Consider the following 27,135-nt stretch of genomic DNA (forward strand, 5'->3'; position numbering starts at 1 on the left):
CCCTGTTCCTTGTGGCAGCGTCCTGTTCTAGTCTCGTGGATGTATCGTTCCCTCTTCCCCCCGTCTGTTCTCCTTTCCCCCAGACGGCATTCACCTGTTTTCATCTCATTTTCTACCTTAGAGGCCTCCTCGGATGTCCCATCATATCCGGCTCATGATTTAGGGGAAGGGCGGAAAGGTGGTCAGAAGTCCTGTGGGGTCCGAGTCTCACCGCGACGTGGTCCTGTGGGCTGTATTTTGGGGAAACCCTGACGTCAGTGTCTTCATGACTTTCTTTCTGGTCTCTTCCAGACTTTCTCCTTCAGGTGCGGGGTCTGGCCGCCAGTGGAGGAGCCCAGGGTCTCCTCCCTGGGGTCCTCTTCCCCGGAAAGTGTGCCCTTTGTTCTGTCCCCACCACGGGCATTCAGGAGCGGGGGACCATCTAGCACTTCAACTGTTCCTGACTCTTATCTTGTCTTGATTTTAGCCCCTCTCCCTTCATTCCTTTTCCAGGTATACTGCCAGTTTCTAAATAAAGCAACAACTTTTTATTACAGAAAATTCAAACATGCTAAAAAAGCAGAGGGAGGGCCTCATGGAATCCCCGTGTACCCACTGCCCACTGTCCACTGCCAGCCGCTCGCGGTCTTCCTCCACCCCTGTGTTTGCTGGCGTGTCCCGGGCAATGCCCCTCTTTGTCCCTGCGACTTTTCCTTGTTCTGAGTCTGGCCTCCCGTGCGGAGCCACTGCAGCTGTCTTTTGATCCGTGTTGACACGGTGTTCATTCTCCATCCCTGTGCTTTTGACCTGACTGTAGCTGTGTATTTAAAGTGGGTTTGTTGTGACAACATATGGTTGGGACTTGTGTTTTTATTTTTATCCACTCTGACAATTTCTGCTTCTTAATGGGTATATTTAACCCATTCACATTTAAAGTGATTATTGGTGTGAATAGTTACCATGTTTGTAACCGTTTTCTATTCATTGCTCTAGATCTACACTTATCTTTCCTCTTTTCCTACTTAATTCGCTTTGAATTGAACATTTTATGATTCCATTTTCTGTCTTCTCTTAATATGGTAATCATACTTAGATTTTTAGTTTTTTATTTTTTAGTGGTTGCCATAGAGTTTGCAACTAATCTGAGTCCATTCGCACACAATACCGCGCCAACCACCGCATGGGCAGGCACGCACCTTACAACCGGGTCTTTCCGATTCCTCCCTGTCGTCCTTTCAGACATTGTCATTCATTTCAGCATGTACTATAATTACCTAATACATCATTATTACATTAAACAAAGAACTATTAGACCAGTTAAGCGTAAGAAAAAAATAGTCCCATGCAACCCGTTATTCATAATAGTCAAGACATGGAAACAGCCTAAGCATTTGTCAATGGATGAATGGATAAAGACATCATGATACCTAGATCTAAAATATATATGTTTATATATAATGTACATAAAATAGATGTTATACTATACATTATGTACGTACACATACATACATACATACAGTAGAATATTACTCAGCCATGAGAGAGAAGAAATCCGGCATTTGCAGCAACATGGGTGGAGCTGAGGGTATTATGTTCAGGGAAATAAGTGAGACACAAAAAGATAAATACTGAGTGATATCACCTGTGTGTGGGAGCTAAAAAGTGCCACACTTATAGATACAGAATAGAATGGTGGTTACCAGAGGTTGGGGGAAATTGGGAAATGTTGGTCAAAGAGTACAAACTTCCAAGTTATAAGACGAACAAGTTCTGGGGATCCAATGTGTAGCATGGTGATTACATGTAACAATACTGTATTATATACTTGGAAGTTGCTAAGACAGTAGATCTTAAATGTTCTCCCCACAAAAAAGAAATGGTAATTATGTGACATGATGGAATGTTAGCTAATGCGACAGTGGTAATTATTTTGTAATATATATTTCAAATCAATACATTGTATGCCTTGCACTTGTGTATTTTATTTTATTTGTTTCTCTCTCTGCATTTCATTTTGGGAAGTTTCTATTGGTTAGTCTTTGTGGCCACCGCTTCCCTGTCCCGCCATGTCCAGTCTCCTGACAAGCCCGTCCGAGGCATCCTTCATTTCTTCCATGGTGTTTTAGATTCACAGCATTTCCTTTCGAGTCTTTCTTAGGATTTCCATCTCTCTGGTTACGTATCATCTTTTCTTGCATGTTGTCTGTTTTTCCATTAGCACCCTTAACATATTCTGGTCTGATAATTCCAAAATCTGTGCCATTCAGACTCTGATGCTAACGCTTGCTTTGTCTCTTCAGGCTTTGTATGTTTTTTTTTTTTTTTTTTTGCTTGCTCGTTAGGATACTTTGTAGTTTTTGTTGGACGTTGGACATGGTGTGTTGAGTAAAAGGAACTGAGTAAATAGATCTTCAGTGTGAGAACCTGATGGGAATTTTATGTATTTTGCTTTTGTCTCTGATGTCATATCCAAGAAATTGTTGCCAAATGTAATGTCATGAAACTTTCCCCCTATGCTTTCTTCTAAGAATTTTAGAGTTTTGGGTCTTCTGTATAGGTCTTTGATCCACTTTGAATTAAATTTATATATGGTGTATGACAATGTACCAGCTTCATTGGTTTGAATATGTCTATCTTCAAACCAAGACACCATTTTTTGAAAAGTCTGTCTTTTCCCCATTGAATGGCCGTCAGGCCCTTGGCAGCCATCATCTGACCATATGTGTGATGGCTTATTATTGGGCTCTTATTCTATTCCAGTTGTCTATATGTCTGTCTTCATGCCAGCACATTGTTTTGATGACTGTAGCTTTGTAGTGATTTTTGAAATTGGGAAGTGTGAGTGTTCAGTTTTGTTATTCTTTTTCAAGATTGTTTTGGATATTCGAGGTGTCTCGATATTCCATATGAATTTTAGGATTACTATTTATTCCATAAACTTCACTGGGATATTGATGGGGATTGCACTGAGTCTATAGATCACTTTGGACAGTGTAGACATCTTAACAATATTAAGTCTTCCAATCTGTGAACATACGATGTCTGTCCATTTATTGGCATTTTCTTTAATTTCTTACAGTAGTGTTTTGTAGTTTTCAGTTTACATCTTTCACCTCTTTGGTTATGTTTATTCTTAAGAATTTTATTTATTTTGATGTTAATGTAAGTTAATTTTTTTGTGACTTCCTTTTCAGATGTTTATTTTTAGTGTATAGAAACAGAACAGATTTTTGTGTTTTGATTTTGTATCCTGCTAACACTGTGTGTGTGTTTTTGTGTAATCTTAAGGATTTTCTACATATAAAATCATGTCATCTGTAAACTAGCCTTCATTCTTCAAAGATATCAGTTGGATAGACAGCTAGGCTGATAGTTACTTTCTTTCAGCTTTTGATGATATTATTCCACTGTCTTTAGAAGTAAATTGTTGCTACACAAAAGTCTAATTGTGGTTTCTTGTTAACTGTATTTGTCTCTACTTGCTTTTTAAGGTCTTTGTCTCCTAATCTTATCCTTCTTGGTAAATACTGTGCTTTTGTGTCTGTAGGATTCAAGTCTTTCATTAATCCTGGAAAATGCTTAGGAATTATCAGGGCAAGTCCTTCCTTTCCTTCATTCTCTCTATTACCTCTTTTAGAAATTCTGATTAGACACACATTAGGTCTTCTGTCTTCCTTGTTACCCTTTTTTCACATGCTTGGTATCAGTTACTTCTTGTGCTGGAATCTGGGCATTTTGTTCAGATTTATCTTCATTCACTATTTCTCTCTTCAGCTAGGCAATGAAATTATTAATTTAGTGATCAATGATTAAATGTTTCTCCGGAAGTTCTATTTTTAAACTATGTTCGTTTACAAATTCTGTTTCAATAGTATTTTCAGCCTCGCTTGTTTTTTAACATCCCTGTCTGTATCTCCAAATGTTCCAAGTCTAACCATGTTATAAGCTGCATTTGATAATTCCAATACTTGAGGTCTTGTATGGAGGTCTAAGTCTGATGTTTACTCTCTCTGCTGACTAATGCCTTTTAATTTTGAGTCATTAGCTGAATTTGATCTGTGGAAATTCTTCAGAGACTAGGTTAAGAACGGTTTTCTCCAGAGGTGATTGGTGTTTTCCAGGGCATTTCCAACTGGTGTTTCTTTATGGTACCCAGATGATTGGGTACCAGAGAGTGCAACCAACCTAGAAATGCTTTAATTTAATTTGATTTAATTGCAGGTATTTTATTTTTATCTCTTGGGTTTGACCAGGATACCCTCATGGCTAGGTTAGTGTGAGAATACCAGACCTGAGTGTGCAATTATCAGGAGAGACTTTTTTTTCTATGCAGATCGGGACAGAGAATGGAGGATTTTTCAGACTGCTTAACTCACCATGCTGCCGGAAGTGGAAATCAAGATAGCTCTTCTAGAGTTTTACGATTTCCACCTGATCTTTTACAGGTGTCTTGCCCACATTTAATTTGAAAGTAATTCTTTTTCTCAATTTAAGTCTCATTGGTTTACATATTATTTCTACCTTCGTGGTTTACAAATTAACTACGTTGCATAATGCACGTAAGTACAACTAGCATAAACAGGGTTGGTACAAACCTTTACTGATAACTGGGAAGAACGCCACTTGATTAGTGGGAACGGGAGTATAGGGTTATCTCTGAGAGCAGCCATGCCCACTCAGTGTGCTCTGGGCACCAGACTCGCAGAGGGAATAGAGGGCATCTGTTGGTTGACTAGAGGTCATTTAGAGAGCCTTCAGTGTTGTTTAAAACCTCAGGCTACCAGCAGCTTATAAAGTATAATAGTACCTGGGTCCATGTAGCTACATTTTTGGTGCCCGATGGCTGTCTGCTTTGCCCCCGTCAGGTGTTATCTGAACTCTTAGTGGATTTCTATTCAGTGATAACATTTACCTCCAGCACCTGCATCTTTCTGGGTGGGGGTGCTGTCCAGCCATAGGCGTGTTCGGTGCCTTCGCAGAGCAGGTGCAAAGTTGCCTGGACTCAGTGCCTCCAGGAGCAGCCCTCAGCCAGTGAGGGATGAGCAATGACCCTCACGAGGTGTGTTCTACACAGTCCCGTAGGTTCCCAGCAAGGCCGAGCCCCAGTTGCCCGCAGTGGCAGCCTTATGAACGTCGTGCGCCGGCTTCCTCCTGTCCTTGCCTCCCTCCCACTTTGCCTACCGGTGTTTCCTGGAATCAGGTCCCAGATAAACCACTTGCTCCGTGTGCCTGTCTCTGTGCGCTTTGGGGAGAACCTGGGCTCAGATACCTCACTACGCCCCACTTTCCCTTCTCACTGTTAAGAAGTGTCAATTTTCTATCCTTTCAGCTCTTCCTAGAATTTATCTCCTTTACTAAATGACATATTTACAAAACCATCTCTTGATTCAACCACTTCAGAAATTATATTGTATGAGGACTTTACTCTCTTCTCCTGTTCTTTTTATCACGTCCTCCTTATCATTTTTGCTGAACTGATAATGTTTACGTCACTAAGACTGTATCGTGCACTATAGCTATTCTGCCTCTTTTACCACTTGCATTTTTTTCTGAGAACCCCCGGTTCGTCCCCGGCCCCTGACAGCCCGCCACTGCAGGTCTTTGATGCCGTCGGGTGTGTCAGATGATCTTACGTCTTCCCTGCAAGCCCGTCTCCTGGAGCCCATCTCTTCTCCAGCCTAGACTCTGCAGATGCCGTCCTGGGACTGACTGCCCCTTAAAAGTCCCAGGCGTCCCTTTAGCTTCTCTCTTGAGGGACCCCTGTGCCCTGGATCCCATATTGTCCTCTTTCTTGGTGTGTGGACTTTATTTTGGGGCACACACTTTCTGGGGGCTTCCTCCAGAAACCCAAATGTGGGTTTGGCTTGACGAGCAGGGACACTGGCTTCAGGAAGAAAGGAGCAGGGGGCAGAGAGGTGGTGGGCGAGCCTCGCCGAGGAGGACGGGCCTCCGCAGTGACATTTAATCACTGGACATTAACAGGACATCTGCCGCTGCTGGCCGGTGGGGAGGGCAGGCTTGTAGCCCTGGTATGACAATATGTTCTGGGCCTCATAATCACTTGAAAAATACCACTTTTGCAGTAGGTTCTTCCCGCATTTGCTGCAAATCCTTCTATTTTATTACAGAAATCCCAGGCAAATCCTTCGGTGAGGGGGGCTTTCTATTAACATGCAGCTGTTAAGTGAAAAAATAAAACAAACAAGAGAAAAACCAAACCAGGCCCCACATAATCACATGCTGACCCTTCGACCTGGTGCAGGAGGGCAGCAGAGGGCCTCTGGCGAGCTCTGGGGAGGGAGGCCAGAAACCACAGCCTGGCTTGGAAGGGGACGGGGCGGATGGCTTCTCTGCAGGCAGCCCCGTGGCCCTGGGCCCGCACCTCTCCTTCCTGCTTCCCTTCCCCTCCCTGTCTCCTGCGTCCTCTATTTCTCCCAAGAGGGAGGTTTTAGGGGCGCACTGGCCCCGGGGCGGCACCTGGCACTCGGTGGGGATGACCCGCCCTTGCTGGGTCTCCACCTGTGAGACACTGGAGGCCAGGCCGGTGTGTGTGGTACAGGCCCTTCCCTGCTGCTTCTCCCAGGTTTGTCCTGCATTAACATCATGAATAGAGATCATTTCCCCTTGCAGCAGTAACTGCATTTCTAAACAGGCTCACTTTTTTCTTTTTTAAGGCAGGTTTCTTGAGGTAAAACTGAAAAGCAGTAGGATCCATCCTTTCTGATGTTCAGGCCTATGAGTTAGTCACGTGCCCACCACAGTCTTGGGGGGCCTTCCTGCAGTAGCCACCGGTGTGGGTGGGCTTCCTGCAAAGCAGGTCTGAGCCTGGCACCTGTGCCTGTGGTTTGCGGAGAGAGAGCCTCAGGGGACAGGAAATGGGGAGGTGGGAGGGGCAGGGAGGAGCCCTGCAGGGGCAGTGGCTCCCCCCCCCTCCCCCGTGCCTGAGGGTCCCCCCCGTCAGCCAGCGGCTGCTCCTGGGAAGAGGTGGGTCCCCAGGCCCTTGGGGGCAGGGTGGCTCTGCCCGCTTCTGGGGGTTCTCCCCGGCGGACCCAGTGAGCCCGCCAGCTCACAGCAGTGGGGGCGGCAGCCCCAGCCCAGTAGTGGGCAGCTGAGCAGGCTCTGACCGTCAGACTGCACGTCCTCAGAATCAGAATATCCACATCCACGAAATCCATCCTGAAAAGCTGCAGTGTGCAGGCGGCATGCCAGTTCCACGGCCCCAGCGCCTGGGTTACGGGAAAGCTTGCAGACACGGGGTCAGCCTGTGTCTCTGCCGCACACTTTGACGTCCAGGCAGAGGAGGTGAGACTTTTCAGCTTGACTTCTGACTCGTCAGTATTCCATCTTCACATGGAAAGAATGTGCATGGTGGAAATAAGTTCTGATTTTATATATATTTTAAACATTCATCTAGACTTGCGGGAGAAATACTTTATTTGCCATAAGGGTGTTGGTCATACTGGAAATCCATGAAATATAAAATATAAATACAAATACATTTTAACCTGGGTGCAAGTCTGCTGCTGGTGCACAGCGGCGCTTCCCTGCCTCCTGCCGCACTGTGAATGACACACTGAGCGGCCTTTGCCCACACCCGCGCCCTAGGCCGGTTGGTGTCTCTCGCCAGGGGGATGCATGCCGCATGCATGTCCAGGGTAAACGTCCTGCTGAAACATAAGCTGGGAATCAGTTCCCTGAATTTGAGAAAACCAGCTTCATTTGAGTCAATTAATTCCTCCCTCTGGACAAGCAGAGGCTGTGCTAAATCTGTCAGAAAAGTTAAGACTTTTCTTGAGGGTGACCCTGAGATTCACATACAACATCTGATGTATGTAATGGTCTCCTTTAAATTGATAGTAACTTAATTTTGAACACATCCCAAAGCTTCATATTTTTGCTCTTCTACTGTATGGTTTATATTTTTGATGACACAGTTTACTTCATTTTCTTTCATGTAGCCCCTGATGATTGTATTATAAATTAATCTTACTTTTCTCTTTAACCCTTTATACTTTTATAAGCAAGTTGATCCACTACCTTTATTATGTATTTCCTTTTCAGTGAGATTTTTACCTTTGTTTTTAAATTGTCATTATTAATTAATGCCTTTTTTTTTTCTTAGAAAAGTCCCCTTAACATTTCTTATAAGGCTGGCTTAGTGAACTGGCATTCACCCGTGGAGCTCTTCGTCCCTCCTTGGGTTCTGACCACAGCCTTGCTGGGCGTAGCACTCGTGGTTGGCCGACCCCCCTGCAGCGCCTTGAACCTGCCGGCCGCTCCTTTCTGGTTGGTAGACTTCCTGCGGCGTGCGCCCCCAGACGGTGACAGGGCTGCGGCCACTGCGCAGGGAGGACAGGCCCGGGGCAACACCATAGTCAGTGGTGGGCGACTAGAAGCTTTTTCACTAAGATCAGGAATGAGGCAATGATGTCCCTTCTCACCATTCCTTTTCAACATCGCAATAAAAGTCCTCGCCAATGCAACAAGGCACAAAAAGGAAAGAAAAGTTATACCGATTGGAAGGAAGAAATAAAACTTTGTTCCCAGATGACATAACTGTCTACATAGGAAATCCAAAGAAGTGGGAAAACAACTCTTGGAATTAGTAAGTGATCACAGCAAGGCTGCAGAATACAAAGTTGAGGTACAATAGTCAATTGCTTTCATATATACATGCCATGAACAATTGGAATTTGAAATTAAAAACTTAATACCACTTACATTAGTACACCCAAAATGGAATACTTAGAAATAAATCTAATAAAATATGTGTAAGATCTCTATGGGGAAAACTACAAAACTGTGATGAATGAAATAAAAGAAGAACTAGATAAATGGAGAGATATCCCATGTTCATGGATATGAAGACAATATTGTCATGATGTCAGTTCTTCCCAACTTGATCTATAGATTCGATGCAATCACAATAAAAACCCCAGCATGTTGTTTTGTGGGTATGAACAAAGTGAGTCCAAAGTTTATGTGGAGAAGCAAAAGGCCCAGAATAGACAACACAATACTAAAGGAGAAGAACAAAGTTGGAGGACTGGCATTTCCTGATTTCAAGACTTACTTTAAAGCCGCAGTAATCAAGACAGTGTGGTACTGGTGGAGGAACAGGCGATTATATCAATGGAACAGAAAAGAAAGCCCAGAAGTAGATCCCAATAAATATGTAATATAGTTAACTGATCTTTGACAAAGGAACAAAGGCAATACAGTGGAGCAAAGATGTATTTTCAACAAGTGGTGACAGAACAACTGGACATCCACAGGGAAAAAGAAAATGAATCTGGACACAGACCTTCCACCCTTCACAGTAATGAACTCAACATGGATCATAGACCTAAATGTAAAATACAAAACTATAAAACTTCTAGAAGATAACCTAGATGACCTTGGGTATGGTGATGACTTTTTAGGGTCAAAGGCATGATCCATGAAAGAAATAATCGATAAAGTTGTACTTTACTAAACCTAAAAACTTATGCTCTGTGAAAGACACTGTCTATAAAATTAGAAGACAAGTCACAGACTTGGAGGAAATATTTCCAAAAGACACATCTGATAAAGAATTGTTTGCAATCTGAGAAGATGCTCAGACGGCAAGTAAACATATTAAAAGGTGCCCCACATCATATGTCATACGTCCTTGGGGAGATGCAGATTAGATCAACAATGAGGTACCGCTAGACACCTATCAGAGCGGCCAAAACCCAGACACTATGGACACCAGACGCTGGGGAGGACCCAGAGCAGCAAGAGCTCTCCTCGACGCTGTTGGGAGTGCAAAATGGTGCAGCCACTTTGGGAGATGGTCTGGCAGTTTCTTACCCTAACTAAATATATACTCTTTCCATAAAGTCCAGCAATTACATTTGTTGGTATTTATGCAAAGGGGTTGAAAACTTACATCCATGCAAAAACCTGCAGAGAGATGTTTATAGCAGCTTTATTCATAGCTGCCAAAACTCGGAAGCAACCAAGATGTCCTCAGTGGACGATGGCTAGATAAACTGTGATACATCCAGGCAGTGGAATATTATTCAGCGCTAAAAAGAAATTAGCTTTCAAGCCATTAAAAGACACAGAGGCACCTTAAATGCATATTACTAAGTGAAAGAGGCCAGTCTGAAAAGGATAATACATGTTGTATGATTCCAACTCTAGGACATTCTGGAAAAGGCAAAAAAACCCACAAAAATACACTGAAAGGATCAGTGGTTGCCAGGGTTTAGCAGGTGGGATGAACAGGCAGAACACAGGGTTCTCAGGGCAGTGAAACTACTGTGCATGGTACCACAGTGGTGGGCATGGCATTGCACATTTGTCCAGACCCATAAGATGTGCATCACTCATTCAGAGTGACCCCTAAAATGAACTCTGCACTTTGGGTGATCATGACATGCCAGCATAGGTCCATTAGCTTTGACAATTGTACCATCTGATGGGGACTAAAAATGCTCTAAAAAAATTAAGTCTTAATAAAAACAAAAACAAAACTACTGTGAACAGGAGTCAGCAGAAACAACACATGACAGAAACTGACCTCTAAGCGCTTTAGATACCAAAAACTGCTTGATGTAGACGCCAAAGTGTGTGTCTAAGTCAGACAGAAATGAAGAATACAGCCACCGAACTTAAAACACAATAGAAAGAGGCAGACTGGGCCTAGCTGGAGAGAGCACGAGGGGACATCAAGTTGGAGCCGCAGAAGCTGGCAGGGAGGTGGCAGATATGAAGGAGAGGCTCAAGAGACTTGGAGGAGAGAATAAGGAGGTCGGACAGGAGAATACTCACCGTCGGAGGAGGGAGCCTAGAAGGAATGGAGGGCAGCAGTATTCAAGGGCTAACACCTCATCTTTTCTCCAGACAAGCGAAATGCAGGAAACCTCAGGCGTGGCCGTCAGCGAGCCCCCAGCGATGGGAGGACCACTGGGGGGCAGTCCCTGTATGCAGGAGGGAGCCAAGAACGTAAACCACCTCTGAACCCCGTCCCCTTTGGCAGATGAGCCTTCCTGTGATTGTCACTTCAGTTTGCTGTTTCCTGTCCCCCTGGGGAGCTGCGCTGGGAACAGGGGCACCTTTGTTGTTCGGGCTGAGGTCCTGCATGTGGCAGGATCGGCGGGTTTCTCTGTCGCACCCCCTCTCTCGCTGCTTCCTGCGCCTCTGCTCTTCACGCTGATCTCTCCAGCTCATGTGAGGGTGTCTGGTTGATGAGCGCGTTCTGCGTGAGCGAGCCAGAGCGGGTGAGACTCAGCGACTGGACAGGCAGGCTGCAGTCCTCGCCCAGGCTGACGGGCACACAGGGCTTCCTGCAGTCCCGTCCTGCCCACAGCCTGCCCCCAGCCTCCAGCCCCAGCCCAGCGCACCTCTTCTGCCACGTACCTTAGCCTTGGTGAGCGAAGACCCGGCACTGAGGACACGGCTGCAGGGTGGCCGCTCAGTACCACACATCTCAAACCTTCGTTAGAGGCAGTGAACATAGTGGCTTTGTTCCAGGAGGCATTAGGCGGGCACCACGAGCACCCAGCACCCCCCTGACGTGAGAGGACCAGGCCTGGGCTGTGAGTCGGTGTCGGGCCCTTTCTGCCCCAGCACCGAGGCTGCCATGCTGGAGATGTGCTCCCTGCCTGCCTCCCCCGGGCCAGGCCTTGAGGGGGCACAGGGCTTGGAAGGTGCTCCTGAGAGGGAGGCTGAGTGGCGGCAGCAGCACCACCAGCCGGGGGCTCCAGTCGCCCCGCGGAGCTCTGAGCGCTCACGCTCTGCGGGCACAGCTGCACTGGCACTCGGGGCTGCCAAGTCAGGGTGGCCCTGCTCCTGCCCGGGTTTGGGTGCTCCCTGAGCAGACCCTGAGACAGGGACTTGGGTGAACCAGTGGGGAGGGCAGGGCACAGGAAGGCTGAGCTCAGGAGTGGGGTTTCGGGGCTCAGTCCTGCTGGTGCCCTTGGGTGATTGTGCCTGGCCCTCCTCAGCCTTGTCGCCGTGATAGGCGAGGATGACGGGGGTTTACCCAGCAACTCCCAGCCGTCCCCGGAGGGTCGCTGCTGGAGGCTGTACTGCCCCGACCCCAGGCCTGGCTGCTGCCCTCCTTGGGCCTGAGATGCCATCAGGCAGAGGTACAGGAGCTGGGGTACCGCTGTCGTGGTGTTCGGGGGCTGTCCGCAGACACTGCCGGTGACCTGGGGGTGGCCGGTGGGCAGCCCACCGACAGTGCCAGCTACAGCATCTGGGAAGGCCGGGGGCAGCTGAAGCAGAATCATCCTGCCGGCAGATGAATGACCACAGATGTGGCCGGAGCCTTGGAGGCAGCCGATGGGGAGCCCAGCGCCGAGTGAGGAGCAGGGGCCTCCCGCACGGGGGGCTTTGCATGCCCACCCTCATCGCCGGCCTGAGGGGTCATCCGCACCTTCACCAACCACATACTCACTTCTGCTGCAAACTGGTAAAATCACCCTAGTTTTCCAGCTGCCAGTAGACAACCTCGTGCTTGTTTCACGCTGGGGATAAAGCCTGCCAGCAGCCCCTGCCTGCGCTTGGCGGCCCCTTCCCATCGCGCCCGTGGCCACGCAGCATGCCTGCGCTCCTTGCCCGGCCCCCAGGCGGCGTTCCCTGAGGCGGTTCCCGGGCCAGGCCGGCAGGTAGGCTCTCTCCTGTTGGACTGGGTCTTGCAGTTTGCTGGGTTTTCAGATGGGAATTAAGGGGGGAGGCTGCTTCTGTTCTGGGGGTGACAGAAGCATTGGTAGTTCTAGATCCAGTGCCTCCCACAGCTTTGGGTCAGTCTATTTTTTTTTTAATTTTTAATTTTGGTATCATTAATCTACAATTACCTGAAGAACATTATGTTTACTAGGCTCCCCCCTTCACCAAGTCCCCCCTACATACCCCCTCACAGTCACTGTCCGTCTGTGTAGTAAGATGCTGTAAAATCACTACTTGTCTTCTCTGTGTTGCACAGCCCTCCCCGTACCACCCACCCCCCACAATACATGCTAATCGTAATGCCCCCTTTGGGTCAGTCTTATTAGGACTGGATTGTTGATTCCCAATAGCCCAGTCGTACATGGACGAGTGACAAGCAGTGTGACTGTTTCTTTAGTCGCTGGCAAGGGAGGAGATGGAGCACAGTCCCGTGGCAGTGGGACGCTGTTGAGGAATTGGACGTCCAGAGCGACAGGACTGTGCCTTACAGGGGTCACTGTGGCTATGCAATGAAGGTTGACTGGAGGTGGGTAGGCAGGGGCCTATAGATGGAGGGCAGAGACACCAGGAGCAGACACTAAGACAGGGTTCTTGGATGCAAACCACAGAAACCACATCCAGCCAATTTATACAGCAAAGAAGTTCACGAACGGCCCCTGGACTCACAGAAGGCTGGTGAAGAGAAGACCAGACATCTGTGAACAAGGCAGAGGCATGCTGGGGGCAGTGCTGGGGGCAGTGCCGGGGACAGAGCCAGAGTCAGTGCCAGGGGCAGTGCCGGGGACACTGCCGGGGACAGTGCTGAGGCAGCTGTCCACGAATCAGCGCCTCTCTCTCTGTCCTGGGTGGAGGTCCCAGGAAATAACTGAATTTCAGGGGGCCAGGGGAATGCACCTGCCCTGTGGGTTCTATAGGCGTCTCTGTAAGATGCCTTAAGTCTCCTTCAGGCACTGAGTAGCCCGAGACTGAAAACTAAACTCCACTCTGGGGAGCGAGAGCTTGGCCTGCCCCACAGCGCGGTGATGGGCAGGGCAGGGCAGGGGGAGAGGACGGGGAGCATTTGAGAAGGGCGCAGGGTGGCCAGTGGCTGGGAGTCAGACTTTAGCCCCACAGTGTTAGGGTGCAACTCCTGGCTCAGCCGCTCAGCAGTGGGGTGACCTTGGGTAATTCATGTGATTATTTGGCCTCCCTAAATCTTTGTTTCCTTACCTGAAGGATGTAAACAGTATTCTATTTACCCATGAGTTGGGGTCAGGATGAAATGTGGTCCTTTTTATTAGGTGTTTGCCATAGTAGCTGGCTGGTAGTTACACTGAGACCTGGCAGGGAAAGTGAGGAGTTGAGGATAATAGGGTTCTGTTTGGGCCGCTGGGGTGTTTGGGGCTGGAGGGGAAGACGGGGGGACGTGCAGACTCGAGGGAAGGCGCTGCCTTCAGTGCTGGTGGCCTGTGTTCAGCGCTCCCAGGAGCTTCCAGGACAGGCATCTGGGACGTCATGGACGATGTGGGCCTGGGCTTCAGGAATGTGTCCCAGGCTGGAGACAGGTTTTAGCGTCCTTGGCCGAAAGGTGGTGACTGCACGATAGCGTCCCATATGAGGGGGCTGGAATGGTGCCTAAGGGGAGCCTGGGGAGTACGATGCGTGCTTGGGTCTCCCTAGAGGGAGACTGCGTCAGGCACTCCAGGGTAAGGCCTTCAGCTGGGAGGATTTAGAGCAGCATCAGCGGGGGAGGGGGCAGGGAAGGCCCCTAGGAGCAGAGCTGGGTGCAGGGCCTTCCTTGGGGGGGTGTGGAGGCCTCCAGGGTGAGGGAGGCCAGAGAGGAAGGGGAAGAGCCTGGCAGGGATACGCTGGCAGGTCCAGGGAGCCTCAGCCTAACCACTTGGAGCAGAAATGGCTTTGCAGTCTTGCTGCTGGAGGCAGCCTTGTATCCTGCCTCCCATCAGTAGGTGAGACGTGTCTGTGGGTGTGGGCGTGGGAGGTGTGGCCAGCAGAGGGCAGTTCTCCAGGTGCAGGGCGGTAGTGGGACGTCAGCAGGTACATTCACAGAAGCTGGGGAAGTGCCAGTGCCCAGGATCGGTGTCTGGGTGGGGCACTCCTGCACCTCAGAAGAAAGCACACGGGAAGTGATAATTAGCAAGTTACAGGCACACCCCTGCTGGGGACCTCTGGAAGATCCCACCCCACACACCCGAGTGGAATTGACACTCCAGTCCCTGCCACTCTTTGGTCCAGGGCTTCTGAGGGTTTGCAGAAGTCCAGGGAAACAGCAGACTCTGACTTGGCGCCTCTGACTGGTGGGTGCAGTGGCCTGAGAACAGGGCCCCCAGGTGAGGATGGCCGTGGGCAAGTGCTGGAGGCGAGGCGGGGGGCAGGGGCAGAATGTTGGGGCGCAGATGCGGACAGGGTACAGCAGCGTGGCTACATTTAAAGGGGCACAAGAGCAGCCCCAGAAGGAACAGCCAGACGGGGAAATCAGAAGAGGACAGGAGCCCAGGGTCTTGGTGGCGCAGACACTCATGGCGATACGTTCTCTTCATCCGCGCGCCACCCACTCCTGCTGTGTCTGTACTTCACTCGCCAGCCTGGCCGGGCAGCTCCTTCGGGCCGCCCGTGTGGGTCCAGGCTCTGCCAGGCTCGGTGAGAAGAGGGGCGCGCGCTTGGGTCGGCCTCGGAAGGGAGGTGGAAACTTCCTTGGGAAATAATGAGCGGAGAACCCTTCCCTGGTCAGTTAATCCCAGGTAATCCTGGTTGATGGAGGTGGTCCAGACCCCTCGCCGGATTTAGGGCCCCCAAACGGCTCCTGGGGGCGGGGGAAGACCGGAGAGGGTCAGTCTCCGCGGCAGAGCGGTCTGTGGGGCGAGGGGGCCGCGGGGGCCCACCTTCCACCAGGCCCGGGTGACGTCGGCTCCCCCACGCGGACCTGCGGGCCCCCCGAGGGGCTGGAGGGGTGTGCGGCACTCTGCCCTGGAGAGGCCCGGCCCCCGTAGGCTCCAGCCCCGCGCCTCCCTCCGGTGTCCCCGTCCTTTCTCTCCGTCGCTTCCCGGTTCCTGGCGTGGCTTGGTTAGGACGCCTGTTTCTCCCACCTGCAGAATCGGTTTTTGAAGGCACATTCCGGAGGGTTGGAGCCGGCCTACTCGGGGCGCCGTGCGGCCGTCACCGTGCGGGGCGGTGGGAGTCGGGGCTCCCCTGCACTTGCTGGGCTCGAGTCCCGCGTGTGAGCCGGCGCTTCGGCGCTTCCGGGGCCCTGACCATCCCCTTGGGGCCTGTCCTCTCCGTCCCTTGCCCCCAGCGGCCGGGGCCAGGGCAGGCCGACTCCAGGTGCCTGGCCCGGGGAGGGACGCCGGCGGCGCTGGGTCCGAACCGCCACGTAGACCCTCCTGTCGCGAGTGAGCGCTGCCGGGCCACTGTAGGGCCGACGGCCGTGCTGCCTTCCCGGACTCGGCCTGCAGAATGCGTCGGTCGTTATGCGTCTTCCTCAACTGGGGCCCCAGATACACAGGACTGCCCCGACGGGCGGAGAGCCAGAGCACCCTGGCTGCGTCCTGCACCCCTAACGCCTTCCCCTAAACCAGACAGACGTTTGAGGAGAATTCCTGGCCACCCTCGACCCTGGAGCGATTCGAAGGACAGTTACCCCGGAGGAAAGGCATTGTTTTCCCAACCCCAGGAGCAGCTTGCAGGGGACTGTGGACTCTTCCTCTGATCATGGGCAGCTGACGCGCGGCCTCCGCAGTTCCTTCACCGGAACCCCTCCCTTAATCTGCGTGTTCAGCGGAGGACGCGCGCCGAGGGCACCGGCGGGCTGGCCTCCGCGCCGCCTCCCGCCAGCGCCGGGAGAGTGGCCGCCTCCTTGGCGGCGCGACCTCAAGGCTGCCGGCCCTCGGGTGGCCGAGAGATCCTGCCTCCGGGCGCCGTGCTGGGGAAGGGCGGGCCCGGGCTCCCAGCGCCTGGGGGCCAGGAGGGCTTTACCCGCGCGCGTCGGTCCCAATGTTAACAAATAGGGGAGTTTCACGCGAAGACCGGCTTTCTTTAATGGTGGGTCTGACGATTCTTTGCCAACTAAGGTGCAGGGGTGCGCCCCGGCGGCAGGCCCTGTTTTCCAGTTCGCCCCGCTCCCGTTCAGGGGTTCGCCGCGCCCCCGTTCAGGGTTCTGTAAGAAATAGTAGACGTGTTCGCCCTCATCTGCAATCGGGGCTGCGCTGCGTCCCCGGTGCTCGTCTTGGCCGAATCCGGCCCTGTTCCCTCCCGCTGCGCGTCCACCTCTACCTCTAACCCCTGCCCCTGGGTGATCCGTGACCCCCCGCAGACCGGCTTTGTGGGCACTGGGATGAGGGTTTGGTTGGACTTGCAGCGCGCGTGGGTTAAACAGACGTCTTCCCTCCATTCTCCGTGGGGAGCCTCTGGGAACGCCTGTGGGCCCCCAAGGTGCAGTGAGGGGTGGTCACAGCGGTGGTGGTGTTGGGAATGTGGCTGGAATGGGGCCGAAGTCAGTGGGCAACCGGCGGCGGGAGGGAGGCTTCAGTGCCGCTGTGAGTGGGGTCCCGCCTGGGGCGGCAGGGGATCCCCCCCCTCCCTGGGGGCTGCGCCTGCGGCCTTGAGAGCGCGCGTGCAGAGCCCTCGTCCGCCCCCCACTGTCCTCGCGCCAGGAACGCGCTGGGGTGGGCAGGGGACAGCTGGAGGGGGGCGAGCGGCGACTGAGGGGCTGCAGCTGGGAGGGCGGCGGCCGGTGGGGGGTGCAGAGCGATGACACGCCCGCGCCTGGCTGGTGGGAGCGCCCGACCGGCGGCCCAGGCGTATAAAGCAGGCGGGAGCTGCGTCCGCTCCGCAGAGGTGGCTGGACACCGTCAGTCCTCGGCGACCGGGGAGCCATGACCGGCCGGGACGCACTCTGCGACGGGCGTGCCAACAGCGGGCCGCCGGTGCCCGGCGGCTCTCCCGCTGGCCCGCGCCCCCGGGGCTTCGCCATCACCGACCTGCTGGGTCTGGAGGCCGAGCTGCCCGCGCCCGCTGGCCCCGGGCCGGGATCGGGCTGCGGGGGTCCCGCGGCCGCCGCCCGCCGGGGTCCCGGGCGCGGGGCCTCCTGCCTGGCCCGCGGGACCCTCCCGCTGGGGCTCGGCCTTCTCTGCGGCTGCGGCGCGCAGCCACCCGCCTGCCGGGCACCGCGCCTGCTTCTAGCCGACGTACCCTTCCTGCCGCCCGGGGGGCCCGAGCCCGCAGCCCCGCGAGCCCCCGCCCGCCCGCCGTCCCCGCTCGGCAGCCGGGGGAGCAGCGAGAGCGTCGCCGCGTCCGGTAACCAGCCCCCTGCCGCTCCCGCCCCCGCCCGCGCCCCTGTCCCCGGCATCCCAGGTCCAAGGCAGCCCGGGCCCCAGACGGTGGCGCCGTCGTGGGAGGCGTCTGCCGGCGCCCGCGCCCCTGCCCCTTGCTTCTCGCCGAATCCCCGCCCCTCCTCCGGGGTCTGCGCTCGGACACCACCGCCCCGCGGCCCCGGGCCCTGCCTGCGGCCTCGGCCCCCAGCGGCGGTGTCCCGCGGGGCTGTCCCGGCCCCCGGCGCGAGTCTCGTCCTCCGGGCCCGGAGTCGTCGGAAGGCCTGGGCCCGCCTTGTCCGGCAGCGGGAACCCGGCGCCCCCTCGGGCTGCCAGGAGCTCGCGGGGTAGAAGGACTGGCGGGTCCCGGAGGGGCGCGGCCGCGCGGCCTGAACTGTCCGCCCCGCGCGGCGCGGAAAGGGCGTCCGGCGCGCGCCCCTCGCAGCGGCCTCTCGGCCCCCCACGCGCGAGAACCCCGGGGCCTCGCCGATCTCTTGTGGTTGCGCCCAGCGTTTTGCTCCACGCCCCCCTATTTCCTCAACAGAGTTGGGGCGGATTATGGGGGCGGGGAAGGAGGCAGTGGACAGAATTCTGTGAAGGACGACGGCCGGGAACTGAGAGGGCTGGGCATGCAGGCAGCCGACGCAGAGGGTCCGCGGGGTCTCCGCCGATGATAAAGGGGGCAGGCCGGCCAGCAGGCACCTCCAGGAGCGGTCTGCTTCACGAGTCTCCGTGTGAGACAACATCAGCCTCTCTATTCGTTGTTTCACTAAAAATGCAGAAACCACCCGCACAGGAGGGGTTCTTTCCCCTGTGAGCGCGGACCTTAGTGTGGGAGGCTGTTCCTGGAAGGCGGAGAGCTGCGCTATGCGATAGGGGCACATGCGCCTGGGGGTGTGATGAAGACTTCTCAAAGCCACGTTTAAGAGGAAAAATAAATAGGGAAATTAATTCAAATGCTGTATTTAATCCAATACATACAAAGTATCCTTTTACCTGTAACCAACAAAATTATTAATATTTTACTTTTGGGAGTGCTAAGTCTTCTAGACCCACTAAATATTTTACATTTACAGCAGGCCTCAGTTCAGACTGGCCGCATTTCACATGTTTAGTAACTTTACGTGTGTAATGGTACCAGACTGGACAGCACAGATATTATTATGCTATAATCCAAGCATATAACTTTCTGGTGAGCTAATTAATGTAGGAGTAAAACGAATATTTTATTATTCTTGCCTTCACTCATTCATTTTTTAGTGTTTTGAGGCAAATACACTTTTTAACAATGAACGTGACTGTAGTTTGGTCTTCTAACGTTCCTTTCTACCTGGATCTTTTGACATAATGGATATCAAAAGATAGAGCATAGTGGAGCAGGTCCTCACCGTGTTCTCAAGGGCGTCTACAGACCCTCTGAGCTCACTGGTCCAGAACGAGGCTCCTGGACCCTGCTTCCAGAGATTCGGAACTGGCACAGCACGGCACGGAGTGCAGCTCTGCCGAGGGTTCTGATGTCACACCTCTTGGTTAAGATGGGGAAGCTGGAGGCGGCGGGACGCGGATGAATTTGGGGGCTGAGTAGGGTTACAAAATGCAATTAAGTGTTTAAGTAGCTTTGGCTTCACACAGTCTGGTGTTTGAATCTCAACCTCACCATTTACTACCTGTGTGATCTTGGGCCAGTTCCTTAATTTCTCTGTGCCTCAGTTTCCTGTCTGTAAAATAGCATAGCAATAGCAGCTACCTTGGAGTTCTTTTATTTTAAGAAGGATAAGTTCGATAATGCATGGCCAGTGCTAAGTATTGTGCCTGGCATATAGTGAGTGTTGCAAAATGATGGCTTGAATTGGTAAATACTTCCCCAATAGGTTTGTAACTTCAGTCCTGACATTAGAACCCCGGAAATAGAGTGAAAAGTAGGCTCACCTGAAAACAACTAAAAAACAAAAAAAAAGGTAATATGCTCATGTTTAAAGTCTTCTCCTTTTCCTGTGCTAACAGATGAGGACAGCCCACCTGAAGGCAGAAGGGATCCGAAGGCGTCCCCTGCCCCCAGCAAGGGGAAGAAGCGGAGGCACAGGTACAGGGCCAGGCTGAGCACCGGGCCCCTCTCTGAGACACAGAGTCTGACGATGTGCGGCCTGGGTTCACACCAGGCCCGGAGGCTCCCGGTCGGCAGTGGGAAGGGCACAGCAGCTGCTGGGGGACATGACTCTGTAATTCCCAGGAGGCTGCAGAACAGTTTGCACAGCATTTTTAAGACACAAGTTTTTTGGTTTTTAATATGGGTTTTCTTAGAATGTGTTGATGAGATTTATTGAGAAGGAAAAATAGCTGAAGAACTCTGTTTTGTTAGAACCAAACTTCTGCACTTTCCAGATCGTTTAGGGGCGGAGTGTCCCGTATGAGGAGGTGGCTCTCTGGGGGTGCGCAGCTGGGAGGCAGGTGCGGGCCCCCCGAGGCTGGGCATCCTGGCAGCCTCCTGCGACACGTGCCTCCCTGCAGGACCGTCTTCACCGCCCACCAGCTGGAGGAGCTGGAGAAGGCGTTCGGTGAAGCTCACTACCCCGACGTGTACACCCGGGAAATGCTGGCCGTGAAAACCAAGCTCCCTGAAGACCGAATTCAGGTGTCTGGGGTCCCCTTTCTCCTTGCCAGAGACAGAGAACATGTTATTCTCTATGCAGCGAGTCACCCCACAGCCGCTCCTAACCAGACCAACACATTCCCCTTCACAAGCAAACCGAGGCGCACTTAGCTGCAGGCACCACAGCGCTAGAGCCTGCCTTTATCTTTATTCCAAGAGCATATCCCCTGTAACCTTCGTGCCTTTTTTCCTTTTATAAAATCATTTTTAAAAATTACACAAACATGTGTTGCAATTGGAAACTACATAAAGGTACAGTAATTAAAAAATGACTATCCCTCCAGTGACTATGAAGGGGTATGTGGGGGGACTTGGTGAAGGGGAGAGCCTAGTAAACATAATGTCCTTCATGTAATTGTAGATTAATGATACCAAAAAAGAAAAAAAATTTAAAAATTAAAAAAAATAAAGGAAAAAAACCCGACTATCCCTCCACTATAAACCCTCAATGAAATCAATGTAAATAGCCTGGTGTGACCTTTCTGTGTACTGTCTCCATGTCGTATGTATCTGGCCCTGAGTGTGTGTGTGTGTGTGTGTGTGTGTGTGTGTGTGTGTGTGTGCACGTACTCACATACTCACATAGAAATTTGTTTTTCGTGTTCACAAATAGAGATCATGTTACCCTCCTTAGCTTCTTCTCTTGATAACACTTCTTGGACATTTCTCCAGATCAGAAGTTATGCCACTAACTCACTCTTTTTTTCTGTATCATTAATGTAAAATTACGTGAGGAACATTATGTTTACTAGGCTCCCCCCTTCACCAAGTCCCCCCCACAAACCCCATTACAGTCACTGTCCATCAGCGTAGCAAGATGCTGTAGAGTCACTGCCTGTCTTCTCTGGGTTGCACAGCCCTCCCCGTGCCCCCCCACACACTATACATGCTGATCGTAATGCCCCCTTTCTTTTTCCCCCCTTATCCCTCCCTTCCCACCCACCCTCCCCAGTCCCTTTCCCTTTGGTAACTGTCAGTCCATTCTTGGGTTCTGTGATTCCGCTGCTGTTTTGTTCCTTCAGTTTTCCTTTGTTCTTACACTCCACAGATGAGGGAAATCATTTGGTACTTGTCTTTCTCTGCCTGGCTTATTTCACTGAGCATAACACCCTCCAGCTCCATCCATGTTGACTAACCCACTCTTTTTAAGAACCCAATGCTATTCCTGTATTAAGATAGTATTTTCCATGATCACCAGCAAGCCAGCAACCTGAGATTAGAAGGTGCCTTTGCCAAGGTGAACGCCTCCCGGTCAGTGAGGGGAGTTGGTTACCGTTGTCCAGGACCTCTTCACACACTGGGGGAGGTGCTGTGCCTTTATTTTCGTCATTCCTGGACCTCTGGGAGCCCCCGCGGAAACGCGTTTCCCCACAGCGATGGGTGCCTGTGAGTTCTGAGCACGCAGCGGGTGCGGCCCCTGGAAGTCTGCGTCCTGGGCGCTTCCCCTGGGAAGTTGGCCCTTTTAGGACTGGGGGCTCAGGGTCACCTCGAAGTGCCCTCTTCGCCGTGTCCTCCTCTTATGTTCCCTCCTGCCTCCCACCAGGTCTGGTTCCAAAACCGGAGGGCCAAGTGGCGGAAGCGGGAGAAGCGCTGGGGCGGCAGCAGCGTGATGGCCGAGTACGGGCTCTACGGGGCCATGGTGCGCCACTGCATCCCGCTGCCCGACGGCGCGCTTGACCCCGCGCACAGCGGCCCGCGTGGCTCCTGCGCGCCCTGGCTCCTGGGTAAGGAGGGCCCTGCAGCCGCGCGCGAGACGTGGGGGCGCCACATGGGCGGCTGTGCGCGAGGCAGAGCCATGTAGGGTCACTCGGATTCAGCCACAGGATCGCACCCCGTTCTCAAGTGCCTGAAGCCTCGGGCTGTCTGGTCAGTGGACCTGTGCAGACCGTGCGTGGAGAGGTTGTTAGGTCTCGGTTTTGAATGATGTACTTGTATTAGGGGAACTAGGTCTCCCGAATGTGGAATGCCGTGAGAGTCTTTGGCGACCACACGCTTCCGAGCTCGTGGTAATCGGAGGCCGGGGCAGAGCAGTGGGGCCTGCGGAGCGTTGGCCCCCGACACCCCGCAGCCAGCAAGCCCCTTCCTGGTCCCGGTTCTGCCATTATCAGCCTGCTGTAGCATCTCTGGCCTTCCTGGTTATGCTGCGGGAGGGTCCACGCTGGCAAGGCCCGGGCTCTGGGGCTGGGTGTTCTCTGCTGCTACGGAGACAGTGGACAGGGTCAGAGCCTGGAAAGTGTGTAGCCGGACAGCAGGGCGGGGGACCAGGACCCGGGGCTGGGGACGTCGTTTTAGGCTGGGGAGGTGGAGGTGCTTCGTTCAGCAAACAGTCTTGAGCCCCCGCCCGCCAGACGCAGCGCACAGACGGGAGACACCTGTCGTCGGTGTGGTCTTGACTGGGCCCTTAAGAACCGAAGAGACGGGGCGGGGATTCGGGGACGGAAGGAGGCCGTCCCTCTGCGTTCGTGTGGGCAGCGGGGGAGCGTGCCCGCTGGCCTCCACAGGCCTGTGCCCGCACGGGAAAATGGACCCAGTGCTGCCGGACATTCCGACTCCCAGAGGAGCAGGCAGCCTGCTCTTCACGTGCGATCCCTGATTTAAAAATGGTGGCAGCAAATACATTTTTAAAACCACCGTCTCATACAAAGAAGGAGCCTCTGCTGCTGTGCCCGACTGGAGACACCAGTTTTTAGTCCCTAAGGGGAGGTGGCCTACCTGACCCTCCTGGGGGCCCAGAGACAGGCGCCCACGCGGTGATTCCAGTGGGATTTAGAGAACAATGACAAGGAGGAAATTTACTTAATTGCTGAATTTAGACGTACCTTTTAATTTTTTTTCTTTCCCCCTTTTTTTGCAAGGGATGCATAAAAAGTCCACAGGGATCATAAGCAAACCAGGGAACGAACAAACACTGGCAGGACTCTGGGGCTCCGCCCGCACAAAGGAAGGTTCTAGCCTGAGCGAGGTGGGATCCCAGAGAGACTCAGGTGAAGCCCGCCCTGAGAAGGGCTCGGAGGACGCGGCCATCGATCTCTCCAGCGCCTCGCGGCAGGAGACGAAGACCCCGGGCCAGGGCGCCCCTGCGGGAGGGCGCTCAGGCCCCCGGGACCCAGAGGCGCTGCAGCCTGGGAAGGTGGGGGCCCTGGGACGTCCCACCCTCGAGGGCTGAAAATGTGCGCATTCCTCACTTCTCATTTGGCATTTTTCAGAAGACAAAACTGTCTAAGACAGATGCTCTCGGTTGGGTATTTCCTTCCTACAGTGTCAGGATAAATGCAATGACAGTTGCTTTAAAGAGACAAATGGGTGGTTTAAGGAAAATCTGTTTCATTCTAGAATGGAAACCACTCCTTAAAGGTGCTTGAACCAGTTAATTTGATGTAACATTTTGCTTCTCTTCTATAGAACTTGGTGAGAAAGGATTCAAAGTTCTTAAAGCATATTTACTGCTCAAAATCATTTGATGTTTGGTTCGGGACACTATGTGGATTAATAGGTTAAGTCTGATGTCTTCACTCTGAATTCGAAAATTTAAAGTAATTTAACCTCCAGAAAATCAGATGGCTTTATAAGTAGTGAAGACCCCATAGAGACATAGGAATGAATTACAATGTGGTTATCTGGAGCTGGCTTTGAACATTTCAGTATTTTTGGTGGGCGATAATTTGGTATTGCCCTAGTGTCCTTTGGTAGGCTATGCATATTGGAACTCGTAAACAACAAGGAAAGCCATATTTTCCCCTTCCCTTCTGAAATAGCATGGGGCCGTATTTAAAAAATTGTTGAATATGTATATACAGTGTGTTAAGGTCAGACAAGACTTCTTGGTCTTTATGTTTGAAAGCACTTTAGTGACTTGGATTTCACGACTGTTTCCTGTCTTGTATTTCCTTTGCCACTTATTATTTAAGATGAACATGGGTGGTGTGTCTGCTGTGTTACACACGCGTACATGTCTGCTGCTGCTGATCCGCTGGCAAGGGCGTCCTTCCGTGACCTTTTCTATCGCGAATGTCTGGAGCGTTTCATCCTTTGGGACGCAGCACCATCACGTGCAGCTTTGTAAGCTCGCATCGCAGCAGGGTTGCCGTGTCTAACTCACCTTTTAGGGATCAGAATCCAGAGAGCGCTTACATCTAGTTGAGGGGGAAGTTCAGGGCTTCCTGGAGACGGCGGAGCAGAGAAGGGAGGTGGGGAACCGGTCTTTGCTGGGCTTCCTCTGGAGACCCGTGCACTCAGCCTCCGGCCGGGCCATGTCCCCACCTCCCCGGGTGAGGAAACAGGCTCCCTTCCACTGGCCCATTTGTCTCACCTCATGCTAGTCCCACTGTTGAGGGAATTCAGGGTCACCTGTATGTAATGGAGAAATAGGAGGACGAGTCCCCCCTCTTTTATTTGCTCTGCACAACAGAGATGGTGAGACTGAATGAAGAAGGAGGGGCCATTGGGAAGAACTCCAGAAATACCTTCCGTCTCTGCGACCCAGAGGACCAGACTCTGAGCTATGGGACGTGCTCCTTCGGGGCCGTCTCTGCCCCCCTGGCCGGCTCTGAGATTCCTGCTTTCGTCTCCCTTCCTTAGATTACCCAGGGTTGGGTTTGGGGGAGGGAGCTAGTAACCTATGCAACGCATATACATCACATTCATAAAATTAAATGAGTCATATTTTTTATGAATGTTATACATCACATTCATAAAATAAAATAAGACATATTTATGCGGAAATATGTTCGTGAAATGTTACTGAGTGAAAAAACCCTAAATAAATGACAAAAAAAGAAGACGTGAGTGGGCAAAATCAAATATGTAAAGCAGAATGAAAGTTGGCCAGAACTGCAGGACATGCTGAAGTCTAAACCAACTTCCGGCCAAGCTGGGGCCAGAATTCCTAGTTTGGCTTAAACCAGTGGAAAATCACCTGCCAGGCTGGGCTGCGGCCCCGCCTCTCCAAGCCTCTCAGACTCTCAAGGAAATGCAACTGGGCTTCTGACGAAGAACACAGGGCAGTGGCTGCCGACCAGCTGAGCGACAGGGCGACCGCATGAAGGATGTAAAGTAGTGCATGTTTTATTAAAAAAAGAAGAAAGAAACCTGTTCATAAAGACTAGGAAATAGATGAAAATTCTTTAAAACATTGACAGCATGTATCTTTGGATCATGAGTAAATGAATACTTTTTGTCTTTTTTCCCCATATTTTCTAGGTTTTGTAAAATCAGTATGTAAAAATAAAAAAACTGTTAATAATATTATTGAAATAGTAACAGCTCTTCCTGAATTCAGGGCTACGTTCACAAAGGACAAAAACTATTAGAAATAAAGTGTGAAAATTTTTATGATAAAGAGTCTGTATTTGCCTACATTTCCTGCCTGGCTCTCACAAGTGCCAGTTTAATAAAGAGGAAACAAGCGGGTGGTTCACACCCGGGCCTTCTCGAATCCTTCCTCAAACCCTGCAGCCGGTCAGACTGGAACCCGACCACAGACTGACGCAGCGCTGAATCATTCCCAGCTTTGAATGCTAGCTGATATGTAGCATTAAAAGCCCAAAAAGCGACTTTTAAAAAATGACAATATTAGCAAGGCTGATTTGGAAAGATTCCTAATGTGGGGCAGCATCACACCATAGCTGCCCAGTAGTAACACATGTGAGTGTGTGAGAAATATTAATTCAGGAGGATTTTCAGAAATAACAGAACAAGATAAAGCAATCAATATTGTTTCTTTTCGTTTAGTAACATAAATCCAATGAACTGAAAATTCCTTGTTCTCTATGGTCTACTAATCATATCCATATTAACTAACTTTCACTCTACAGCAGATGAGAAGCTGGGCTGCAGAGAAATGACGTGAACTTGCTAAGCTGATTCTCACTGTTGTAAGACTGATCCAGAGAAGCTCAAGCGCCCTCGCAAGGTGGACATTCTCTCTGCACCATGCCGACACTTCGATAAGGCTGCAGTGATTAGGCCTGCGTAGTATTGGCTTGGGGAGATGGACAGACCCACACCTCAGAGCAGAGAGCAGGACCCAGACATGGGCGCACGGGTGGCGAGGCTGGCCACGGGGAAAGGGGAGACTTTTTGGTGAGTTATTCGGAAAAATGTTTACCCATATGCGGAAAAAGGAAGTTGGACCTCAGTTTCATACTTTACAGGAAAACACTTCCAGGTGGATTAGACATAAATGTGAAAGGCAAAACTCTAAAGGTTTACATGTTTGGGTTTAGAAGATGCTCCGGGTACCTCAAAACGGTGGCTTAAAACAAGCATTTTGTTTTGCTTATAATTTTGTGGGTCTGTTTTCAGCTGATTTACCAAGCCACAGCCCTCTTTCCCCATCTAATTATCTATTATCTATCTATCTATCTATCTATCTATCTATCTATCTATCTATCTATCTATCTATCATCTTTTATCTAATACAATACAGTGTCAATTAGATACAATATCTAATACTGAATTAAATACAGTATTAGAGTCTGAATACGTTTTAGCTAATACAAT

The 27,135-nt window shown here is 51.5% G+C and overlaps 1 protein-coding gene across 1 annotated transcript; it reads left to right on the forward strand.

Annotated features, from left to right (window-relative positions):
- Positions 1–17,534: 17,534 nt before the first annotated feature.
- VSX1 (visual system homeobox 1) lies at positions 17,535–25,972 on the forward strand. The gene is made up of 6 exons (XM_037001866.2): positions 17,535–17,970; positions 19,989–20,067; positions 20,493–20,616; positions 22,178–22,358; positions 23,490–23,764; positions 24,543–25,972. The coding sequence occupies exons 1-6, from the start codon at positions 17,550–17,552 to the stop codon at positions 24,726–24,728; spliced, it is 1,266 nt and encodes a 421-aa protein (XP_036857761.2). The 5' UTR covers positions 17,535–17,549; the 3' UTR covers positions 24,729–25,972.
- The last annotated feature ends 1,163 nt before the right edge of the window (positions 25,973–27,135 follow it).

Source organism: Manis javanica, chromosome 15, assembly GCF_040802235.1.
Source record: "Manis javanica isolate MJ-LG chromosome 15, MJ_LKY, whole genome shotgun sequence".
Taxonomy (NCBI): Eukaryota; Metazoa; Chordata; class Mammalia; order Pholidota; family Manidae; genus Manis; species Manis javanica.

Bases quoted from the DNA above. Each gene is read 5' to 3' on its own strand.
- VSX1 (XM_037001866.2), top strand. From the start codon at position 17,550: ATGACCGGCCGGGACGCACTCTGCGACGGGCGTGCCAACAGCGGGCCG. The intron at 20,068-20,492 runs GTACAGGGCCAG...GCCTCCCTGCAG, and splicing joins GGGAAGAAGCGGAGGCACAG to GACCGTCTTCACCGCCCACC. The intron at 22,359-23,489 runs GTAAGGAGGGCC...TTTTTTTGCAAG, and splicing joins CTGCGCGCCCTGGCTCCTGG to GGATGCATAAAAAGTCCACA.